An 11492-nucleotide genomic window follows, 5' to 3' on the forward strand; every position below is an offset into this window, starting at 1 on the left:
ACAGTACATGGCCTCCAGTATCCATCATCAAATGATTATATTATGATATTAATGTCATTATCTGGGGACACACTTCAGAAAACACAGAGGCCTTGCTGATATGAATTGTACTTTCTTCTCTGAACTGGTTCACTGTGAATTGAGTCATTAATTGTGGAAGGTTTATGTCCATGGGGAGAAATATTACAATTCTTACAGGAACTTAATTGGTTGCAAGTCAGATTTTCTTCTGTAAATTGATGTGATCTATTTTTTTTCACGTTACAGCTGCACATATGCAGACTCTCTGAATACATTGCAAGGAAAGCATTACCTACGTACACAGAAATTAGTTTTTTTATATATATATATGCATGTACTGTAAAGCCTACACTGATGCTGTTTCTCATTCTCATAATAGGAAAAGTGATCAAAATGTAATAATTTGCATATTTGTTCACATGTTGTCTGTATCGCCATCTTATGTTACAGTATGTTCACTTGTATTCACTACATGTCTTGTATAATGATGATGGTATGTGTATATGATTCTGTGTTCAATAAAGATAAAGAAAACACAAAAAAGAGGAAAAAGTATAATACAGTACATAAAACACATACGTGAATTTATCTGTTAATGTTGTTTCATTATTGCCAACAAAACAAACAAACAAAAAAAAAACACAACAACAACTGTGGAGCCAGAGGACAGAATGCACAACTTTTGCAACAACTGCCCTACAAAATCAATTGAATTCTTACAGCCCCAAAGTAGATCCACAGCCTGTCACATATTACACGTTGCTTAATATGGAAGCTACACTAAACACATAATTTAAATTATTAACATACAAGGACATACAGGACTATTTTTCATTGATTTATTCATAACACAAATCATTTATTTACTTTTTTCTTTGTTCAGTTGGAGAGACATTTGCACATCCAGCTGATATAATTTGGAGAACTGGATTATTTGATTTTCTACACATGAACTCCCACACTTGTCCTCAAAATACTGGGGATTATTCTGGGTTAATTGAAAAGAAGGGAGACTTTGGTGGTTTTGACCTTGTCCATCATCAGTCTTTTTGAAAGAAACAGGTAGACGATGGCTTGGCCCAAAGTACGCCTCACTGAGCTCTGCGGTTGTAAACTGTTTATTGAGAGCATGTTTCCCTCCCAACAGCAAGTGAAGCAAATGTAAAAACAGGATGCAGATGAAGGACAGTCAACATTAGACCTACAATGTTGACAGGATGATTTGTCTATTTTAGCTGCACACATGTAAATCAGGCCTGAGCCTCTAAAGGTTTTGTACCATTTGACAGAATTCATAAATTACAATCAATTAAAAAGGCAACAGCAGTGTATTTTACAATCTGCAAAAGTAGCCCATACACCCTCTAGAATCACTCCTCCAGGCTTAAAGCAGCAGCAAAGTGTTTAGCTAAGCCCACACTGAGAGACAGTCATGACCCATATTTAAAGTCTCTGCTACAGTAAATATTTCAGTAGCTTAAGGTATTTAAATCTTCTTGCTGTGTAATCTACAGCTACACTTCCTCTTCTGTAAAAGTCATCATTGAACAAAGACTCATACAAACGGTAGAGATCATCTGCACTCCTATGCAAAATAAAAATGGCTCTGAAAAAGCACACCGTCTTCTCCTATTCAAGTGGTCCTTGCTGGACTGACAGCTGGATATACAGCATCTAAAGTAATTTGAACGCACCATAACATTAAATCATACAGCACAAAGTCTCATTTGAACGGACAAAACATCATTTTACACTGCATTAGATATGTCAAAGTATAGAGGTGTTCTACACTATAAGCATGAAATCTCCTTCATGGCATCTGGCACAGCTTAAAACAGTTAAAAACATGGGAGTCGCAGTGCATAACTTAAATATCAGAGAATAACAGAAGCGCTCACACATAGACGCAAGACGTGCATCACCTGGAATAACACACAGTAGAGATGCACACTTTCAAAACGGCCATGTGTAGGAGAACCACATTTTGTGAAACACTTCCCTAAGTCACATGACTTATACAAGTCCATAGTCTTATTTGCGTTCCTGTGTAGTAAACACAACCTGGCACACAGGGGTGTTATTTAAATAAAAGTCTCATTCAGCAATTATTTTCTGATCTCACAATGAATTTTCCATTGTCCGATGTTACCGTCTACCGGCACTTCAAAGGCAACATACTGTATTTAGTAATACAACCCAAAGTCTTTTTAAAATATCTTATCATCTTATCACTTTGTACAAGTACTTAAAATTAAATAAAATATAATATAATAAAATTAAAGACACTATTGCAAAGAGGCAGTTGAAATGAGAGGGAATGACATGGTCGTTGAAGGTTGTAAATCGTATGAAAGACTTGAGATGAAACTGCTGCCCCGTCGCAGGACTGAATGGTGTCTTTGTCTTAAGTCATCACAAAGTTTATTTGCAGTTTGCTTCCTGCTGAAAAGGTAGTTTTCAAGTAGCCATTTCAACACATCAAAAACACACGTAGAATCCCACTGTTTGATGGCAGAAAGATGAGTGTGATGGATTTCCTCCACACAAGTATTTGTGTTGATGCTCTGCTCCGTGATCATCTCGCTGTCTTTGGATGCCTCTGGTTAGTCGTCGCTTCCCACAGACAGGTCAGTCAGGTGTAAACATTTGCTGAGTGTCTTTGAATGCAGTCAATAAAGTAAAATATCTGATTGCGCTTTCTTCTCTTTTAACTCCATAAGTTAATCATTTTTGGTTCAGTGTTCTTCATGGTCTGTTATCTTTGGCCAAGGAGTGCATCATCCAGTTGACCTTGGTCTTCCAGCTCTCTCGTAGAGCTTCGTTGAACTTCACCTTAAAGTTCTTCAAGGCCTCTTCCTCGGATTTTCCCAAAGCTAAAGAGTCCTGATGAAGACAAGAGAACAAACCATTGTCAACATTATCAGCATCCTCATTAGCAGCATCAGCATCAGCATTATCTTTTGCTGCGCACCTTTAGATACTGAATATCTTTGAAGGAGGTGAGCTCAGGCAGTCCTGCTGCCTTCATCATAGCGAAGAGGTTGACAAACAGCGTCCCGTTCCGACACAGGATCTTATAGGCCCGCTCACAGTACTCCCTGAACCTGACAACAATAGATGCAAAAAAATCAGTCATCAGTTATAAAAAAATGTGTACAGAATCCCAGATCAGTGTGCTGACTGATAAACTGTACCTCTCAAACTTCTCACTGTTGTTGGTCCTTCCTTGTTGGATCACATGGACAAAGTCGTAAGTCAAGATAAAAGGCACACGCTCCCTGTTGATCCCTAGTTTCCGCTTGAAGTTGCCAAGGAAATGCCCAAAGTCAATGTGGAATAGCTGAGGGGCAAAGGTGAAAATAAAATAAAGTAGGTCCTGAATCACTGACCACAGTCACATTTCTAAAAGACTCGTGAATGACCCGTAAAGACTTCAAAATGACCACCTAGTCTGACAAAATAATCAAAAAGCTAAGTGTTACTGAGGTTATTGGCTACTTTGAAACTGTGGAACTTTTCACAGGAAAGAACAATTGTGCTTTTAAACAGTGATAACTACTGCACCAGTGTAAAAGTTGTGTATTACAAATTACCACTCATTCCCCACTTAATGTCTAATCGCCCCCTTGTGGTAGAATTTGGTGCCATAATGATTTCTTATGTTGTAAAATATAATATTCGGTAATCCCACCTGTCCAGTTTCCCTGATCATGATATTGTCATTGTGACGATCTCCGATGCCCAAGATGTAAGTAGCTACACAGTAGCCAGCACAAGACAGCGTGAACTCCTCTATTGCTTGATCAAGTTTGTCCCTGGTGACAAAAAAAGAAGTTCAGAGAAACAAGGAAGCAACGTGTGAGCGAGTTTTGTTTTTACAATGAATTTGCACTTCTCTCATCTTTGTCTCATAAGCTGCACACACACACACACTAACACACACACACACACACACTATGGGACGTGAGAGGAGTTCTCAAAATATTATACAGGATTTCCTCACTGTTAAATGAAATATTCACAGAGGAGTTCCTGTCACCCATTAATGATTTACTGTCGCATCCTATTACGGTCTAGACGTGCATGAGGTTCACTGTGTTAAGCTTTTACTAATTTTCTCCGCTCCATTTCAGGCACTCCAGCATTTCAAGCTAATTACCTTTCTGTTCTGTCCTGCAGTCAGCTGGGCCCGTCTTGCCAAAGTGACGTACAAAGGCTTATTCATTACACAGAATAGTTCTCTCTCCTCAAGGAGCTTTTAGAGCAGACAAGACCTTCAGACTGTCTGGGACCAAATAAAAAATCTACTCTCATTTAATGTTGCTAAAGCTGTAGTCGCCTGTGCACTTAGTCTTGGTTTGTCACCGTCTTAAAAGGCTGCAAGCCAATAAATATTTTGAAGTAAACAATTCAAACCACATACTGTACAGACATATCGAGAACATTTCTTAGAACATAAAACTTAGATGCTCCCATCATAGGTGGAATTAATATACTAATAAGACTAATATACTGAGTAATATCCATACTGTCAAGAGAAACCATCTACATACTCTATACCTGCTTGTTCCAATTGAAGATACAGTGTGGCATGCTTAAATTAAGTGAAATATCAAAACTTAACTAACTCAAGCTTTTATTACTACATTAAAGTACATGAATTTTAAAAAACAAACAAACTGTAAAAGTATCCTTAATTAAAAGCTTGTGCCTGTAATGTTTATTAATTAAAGTTCCCCTCCCCTCAAAAATGTGCTTGTTGTTTTCATTCAAGCGGATGTTTGAGCTTCAGTGTGCAGAGTGATGTATGTGCAGAGTTCGACACTAGAAGGCTGTTTCTGAATTTAAGATGTGTACCTACGAGCATGATTTGTGACATCACAGCTAGTGTGGACCCAATCGTGATCCAGTGTGCAACGTACACAAGTTTAATGTGTAAACTTTTTTCATGGAAAAACAACATCAGGCACAAATTATTAGAGTTTTTTCATATATTTTAAAACATATCTTGAGGGGATCTTTAACATATTATTAACATATCTGAATATCTATAGTTGTCACACTAATCTTAGTTGAAAATACTGTTCAAAACAGAGCCAGTGCACTGGAAGTAACATGTTTCATACCTTTGTTTCAATTCTGCACAATGTAAAAAAAACTGAAAGTGCTACTGTTGCTGCACTTTTCTGGTTGTTTCCTCACACATCTTGTTATTTACTGGGACACATCATTAGGGATGTGGTTATATTATTATATTAATATACTTCACCATTTTGTAACAGGAAATTACACAACTTGCTTGTAAATTTCCAATTTAAAAACCTAACAGCAAGCACAAAATGTTTGAGATGTTGTGGTAGAGATGCAACAGTAGATGACATGGGGGGTTGGGGTGGGGGCGAAGGTCCCTGGCTAAATTCTTAATGCTGGCCTTCTTAAAGTCCCACTCCACTCAAAAATGTGTTTTTTTTCTCTTGTTCCTTCAGTTGCATGTTTAAGCTTCACTGTGCAGAATGATGTATGTGCAGAGTTTGACACTAGAAGACTGTGTTTTTCTGTGTTTATCTGAAGAAGAGGGAAACTTTCTTTGTGCTCTCCTTGAATCTGAGTTCAAGGTGTGTATCTACAAGCATGATCTGTGACATCACAGCTAGTTTGGAACCAACCGAGGGCCAGTATACAAGTAACACAAGAAACTTGAAACTTCCAGTGCACTTACACTGAGAGTAGGCTCCCCAGTGAAGTAGGAAACATCTTGTGTACATCAGTTAAACTTTTGAAATGAAAAATATTTGCATATTCATAGATTATTAATTTATTTTAAGAGGAAGAAGGAGGACATGCCATTTGTCTTGTGGAAAAAACATGTCAGACACAATTTATTATTCTAAGCAGAGGATTTTTATATGTCCTAAAACATGTCTGGAGGGGATCTTTAAGCATACTTTGATTCTACATTTTTCCAGGGTGAACACACTACATACTAACAAAACATGGCTAGAACTAGTGCAACTTATGCAACTGGGACACAGCTCATGATAGAGCGGGCCTGGGGATCCCCCACAGTAAAAGCTGGGGGAAGTTACTGGGGTGAAGGCAGTATGAGCGGCTTTGCTCTGCACTGTTGCCACCCTGATCACGATAAACAATGCAAAAACGGATGGACAGGATTAAATTCTGTGGCTTTGAATACTTGGGTGTACCAATAATAGACCCTGAGGTGCGTTCTTGGGGTAGAAGAGGTTCATCACTTCCAGAGAGATTAAAACAGTAGAAGATTACATTTTCAGGCTTCCCAGAATAACCAGCGTGTGGCAAGTAGTTCATTTTACTCACTCTGGATTCTTAGATTTGAGCCAGTTGAGCAAGGCGTCCTTGTTGAAGGCAGCAGTTGCAGCACTGTTGCTGCTGTTGCGTTGGATATTGGCAATGGTGTCAGAGTTCTTCACTACCTCAATGAGCCCCGTCTTGTGCCCAGTGGACAAACAGCCATATGGGATCATCCTGTGAGGCAAAATCAACAGTATTAGGTTGGTTTTCCAGAAGAATTGTGCAAAAGTGTCAACACCTGCTGTAGACAGCAGCTCATACCTAAGATCCAGGCCTTCTTTCTTCCATAAATTCTCCATGAGCTGGATCATCTGGAGGGTCAACATGTCTTGTCGAAGATCTGGAGGTGATGAGTGAAAGAGAGGTGAGAAAAAAATCTTTGATTCCACTGTCACAAATGAATTTCATGAATGAATTTCATGCTAATTTTTACCCTCATACTTGTAACCTCCCTCTTATAAATTTTGGGGATATCCCTTTCCAAACCTGGTGGATATGTTTATCTAGCTAATGTATGTTAATGTGCACAGTATGTGTGTGGCTGTGTTCAGATTTTCTTGTATCTCACCATCTCCGTTCTTGAAAATGATGCCCACCATGTCTCCATGGGCTGAGGGGTTCTTGTACAGCAGCCATAGCGGCTTCATCTTGGAATCCATAAATCTGCACTTTTCTGCACTGCAACAGAAAATACTCATTATGAGCACATGATCAACCTAACAGTGTGCCAGGTTTATAGACTAAAGACAAAATGCACTTGAAAGTTCAGAAAATGTGATGGTAATGTCAGTCTGTCGACCGCCTCAGAGCAACTAGCATGGCTGTTTTAGTTTTCGACCAGGTGACATTTTGCTTATTGACTTGCTAAACATCTATGAATCAATGACTGTTGTCCCTTGTGGGCTTCTGTAGGGAATGGGGCAATTTTTTACAGGGCTAACCAAGCAGCAACCTCTGAGGCTGAAAAATGAAGCCAACGCGAAAGTGCCAAAAACTGCAGTTCCTCGAATGGCCACTTGAGGCTGGCTTCAAAAGTGAGTCAATCCCTATAGACCCCCATGTTAAAATGCACAACTTAACAGCAGAAATAAACATGTTTACAGCCTGGTACAAAAAACAGTTTTGGTCTCTATAGCTAATTTTTCCATTCATGACAACTGTATGAGGGGTGAATTTTTATATAACTTACCCGTTTAAATTTTATTAAGGCTTAAAGTTATGCACAATTAAGGGCATGGCCAATTTGACTGACAGGTGGGTGCTGTCACAGGCAAGTCGCTACCACGGCGACAACGTTGGTTAGGCAACTAAAAGATCCTCTAAGGAGTCAGTTTTTTCCAGTAAGTAACGTTACTTTTTTTTTTTCATTCAAGCCTGTTTTCACTAGCGAAAATTAGCATTAGTATTATTACAGTTAACCATAGACTGCCAGTTCACTATCCTAACCAAGCTAGCAGCCAGCGTTAGGGTCAGTTCCACCCTTTTGTCCAAATACGGTCACTTCTGGCTCCAAAAATCCATGAGGGCGACGGTCAAAATGCAAACTCAAGGCTTCAAAACAGGAGTCCACAAACCAATGGGCGACATCACAGTGGCTACGTCCATTATTTTTATTAATTTTTTAAATCATCAGATTTACAACACTCAGAAGTAAGTGTAAAATGGTGTATAGTATATTTATTTATTTTTTATTTATTTAAAAATAAAAAAGACTTCAGTGGTACTGTACTCATTAAAGGTTAATACGACAAAATGCTATGAATATAATATTTTGTAATTCAGAAAGGGACCAAAAATACCCCTGAAAATCCCATTAAGCAGGTAAACAATGCAATTTGACAAAAAAGATTATGCTGCAGTTAGTGTGTGTGTGTGTGTGTGTGTGTGTGTGTGTGTGTGTGTGTGTGTCTGTGTGTGTGGTGAGTGTCTGGCACTAACCAGATGTCATTGAGGATGATGTTGGGGTTAAGTGGTGACTGCAGGTCTGACAGGGTCTCCAGGTAGGACCCCTGTCTGATACAAAGCTTCAGGTCCTCCACTGTCGTCCTTTGGGAGCCCGACTTGACTAAGTCACTCAGGGCCTTCATCTTGGTCAGAGCGTCGTGCTGTGTAGGAGAAGTAAGTAAGGCAGAGGCTGAAATTTAGTACAAAACAAATACACACATCTCAGAGCTTGAAGTCAGTGTATATAAGTGAGTGATTACCTGTTTGAGTAAGAGCCTAATGTGGTGGATGTTTCCCCTGCAGTAGGCCTCAAGAATCAGGCCAAAACGCAAACTCACAGATGCCACATGCATCTCTGACCTAAAATAAAGTATATTATTATTTTTATTGTTGTAGTATATAATAAAGAAATTCTCCAGTCAGAGAAGAAGAGGCTGCAGACGCACACAATCTTGTGTTTTCTGCTGTATTCATCCGTCTCACCTGAGATGCCAAAACAGAAAGTGTCCTATTCTCATGTTGGATAAAGCCCTCTCTAGAAGGAAAGTGGTGAGGTCACATTCTAGGTAGGACTCGTACTTCAGGACCTGGACCAGCTGGATTAAATACTGTAGCAGTTCATCATCACTGAGCAAAGAAAATGTTCCACAAATGATTATGCAGTTGAAACTCAAAAACACAAAATGTCTGATGCTTGGATCTAAGCAAAAGCATGAACATAAATATGAGTGTACCTGAGCTTCCTGAGGCATCTGATAGTGAAAGAACGAACCGCTGGGTCAGGAAAACTGTAGTCTAAGAGCTCCAAGGCATGGATGGCAGGGAGCTCTGGCCAGTTCCTTAGTAAACTCACCATCTGAAGAGAGTCAAATGATTATTTTGTACAGAGATGGCAAAAAACTAAAACTGATGTTAAATATGATAGGACTAAGTTGTTATTGAATGTTTTATTGTATTTTCAAGACCTTTACCAATTGGATTTTAAAATCTATCAGCTGATAGTGGCTGGTCAAAGGACCACTAAATTGTGAGCAATTACCCCTGACAAATAAAATATTACAATATGTGAAATTACTAATAAACAAGTTGGTTATGCAATAACTCAGTTTGAAATCTATTGAGAAATTCTCAAAAGTTGTTATGTAGACGTGCTTAACTTTACATGACCCAGACAGGAAAAGAAAAAAGGAAAGAGCTAGACTTATTGGCTTGATCCTAGCAGAGAAATTCTTTAATTGCTTTCCCCTCCAAAACTCTTCATCCATACCTGAACTACGTCGTCGACCTTATTCCACTTGGTGATGAGGAGCAGCTTGGACAGACTTTCAGGATAAAAGTTGCGGACTACAACACGGTGTTTCCACAAAAGCTCCTTCTCGTCCTCAAAAAACTCGGTGTAGTTTTTGTTGTCCATTATTTCTTTTAGCTTCATGTGCTACAGAGAGCAAAACAACCCAACAACATATTTATAAAAAAAATGTGGTCAGCAAGAAACACCTTCCATTTTTTAATGTACTTTAGAGTTGTAAAATGTTTGATGTGGAGAGTCTTACCTCTTCTTTAGTTGTAACACCGGCCTCGCCATTTTTCTCCTTATCACTGAACTGAAAAAGATGATGATTATAATACAACTCAAAATTTCAGTAAGTCCTCAAATATAGCCTTTTGGGAATGAGTACCTTTTCGAGTGGAGGGTAATAGAGAGGATGTGGCCTGATGTTTGGGAAGGAAATGAGAAGCTCAGCAGAGCTGTCAACATTGGGGTTCTTCTCGACGGTTCCCATTGGGTTCAACAGGTCGCTTTTGTCATCTGTGATAAAAATGTAATTTGTGAAATGTGCCATTTGGCAGAAGCTTTTATCCACTTGCTGAGTATATTTTCTACTTTAAACAACTCCTCTAATTCTGAAAGTTAAACTTCATGCTCTTCCAAACCACAGAGAAAGATAACATCATTTTATGCTACAGTCACACTACTGAATAAACATGTAGCCCTGCTTCACAGCCAAGTTGTTGACACCAGTAAACAACAGTCACTTCCATATCTTAAAAAGGCTACATTGTGCATCAACAAGTGCATAATGTGTGAATATGTGCGGTTTTGATAGCACTACGTTGGGTATTTCAGCCCTCACTGTGTTCTGCCATGCGTTGCGGAGGAGGCTGTGAACATGTGGGGTGTTTATGAAGCATAAATACGAGAAGAAACAAGGCTGAACGTACCAGGAACAGATGGCCATGTGGACAAGGAGAAGTCCCCGGTCTTCAGCTGGTCCTTGTAGTCGAACACCATGGTGTTCACCCAGGCAATTGGACAATCCTGAGAGAACAGAGAGAGAGGCAGCGAGGATGAAGACCATATGCAAACAGTAAAATCATGCACAGTGGTGGTATCTTTGACACTGAAAGAAAAAAGAAAGAAAAAGACAGTACTGCAGCTCTCTCTCGCCATCATTTTCAGTCGAAATTAAATTAAGGATTGCTCAGTTACACTGAAATCAGTGTATCATCAGGGGGATACAAAATGAGATCTCTATATCTATTTCAACATCTAGATGCTCATTTTAAGGTCTTTTTGTGTCAAAAAGTTAAAATATGGTCAACATCCAAAAGATATATACAGTAGATATAAAAAACAGTTGGTTTCTTTGGAATCTACTGCCTTTATTTGACAGTTGAAAATGCAGAGAAACAAGAAAATGGGTAAAGAGGGTATGATATACAACAAAGGGCTTTGCGGTTCTATGGTGTGTGTCTTCACCAGCAGGCTACTGGGGCTCCCCTCAAAAGATATATTTAAGATTCTTTAAAGAAGAAACCTTTTTCATCAATAAATCCAAAATGCACTGAATTATTAAATCTCTCTTGTACAACATCTGCTTTAATCGAGATGTTCATTTGAATTCAAATCAAGTAGAGTAAAGGAAACTTTAATATTTTAATGATACAGTTTAAAGCATGTTCATAGCAACTTTTACTTTATAATTCATTGTGTTAAATAATAAACAGTGTAGCAAAGGATTTTGCAGCTTCTTTAAAATATATAAATGAGATAGATGTCATATTCATAAGGTCTCAAGTGTTATGGTTAAAGTTGGCATGTAAAGCAACAAAAGAGGAATACAATGGAAATGAAGTCCAGGTAGTTATCAGTAAAAATATCACTTGACCATCTAATGTGTTCAACATGAAACAAA

At 38.6% G+C, this 11492-nt stretch overlaps 1 protein-coding gene across 4 annotated transcripts in view; it reads right to left on the minus strand.

Annotated features, from left to right (window-relative positions):
• Positions 1-579: 579 nt before the first annotated feature.
• pik3cd (phosphatidylinositol-4,5-bisphosphate 3-kinase, catalytic subunit delta) overlaps positions 580-11492 on the minus strand; it is a 21319-nt gene continuing 10406 nt past the window's right edge. For all 4 annotated transcript variants that reach the window (XM_067591966.1, XM_067591965.1, XM_067591964.1 and 1 more), the window contains 15 exons: positions 10519-10615; positions 9975-10105; positions 9849-9899; positions 9563-9730; positions 9030-9151; positions 8779-8922; positions 8556-8655; positions 8290-8456; positions 6920-7029; positions 6613-6691; positions 6358-6525; positions 3713-3836; positions 3216-3361; positions 2993-3125; positions 580-2904 (listed from right to left, as the gene is read on the minus strand). In XM_067591966.1, coding sequence (XP_067448067.1) covers positions 2767-2904; positions 2993-3125; positions 3216-3361; positions 3713-3836; positions 6358-6525; positions 6613-6691; positions 6920-7029; positions 8290-8456; positions 8556-8655; positions 8779-8922; positions 9030-9151; positions 9563-9730; positions 9849-9899; positions 9975-10105; positions 10519-10615 — 1878 coding nt within the window. In that variant the 3' untranslated portion in view covers positions 580-2766. The remainder of the gene's footprint in view (positions 2905-2992; positions 3126-3215; positions 3362-3712; positions 3837-6357; positions 6526-6612; positions 6692-6919; positions 7030-8289; positions 8457-8555; positions 8656-8778; positions 8923-9029; positions 9152-9562; positions 9731-9848; positions 9900-9974; positions 10106-10518; positions 10616-11492) is intronic.

Source organism: Thunnus thynnus, chromosome 6 (genome assembly GCF_963924715.1).
Source record: "Thunnus thynnus chromosome 6, fThuThy2.1, whole genome shotgun sequence".
Taxonomy (NCBI): domain Eukaryota; kingdom Metazoa; phylum Chordata; class Actinopteri; order Scombriformes; family Scombridae; genus Thunnus; species Thunnus thynnus.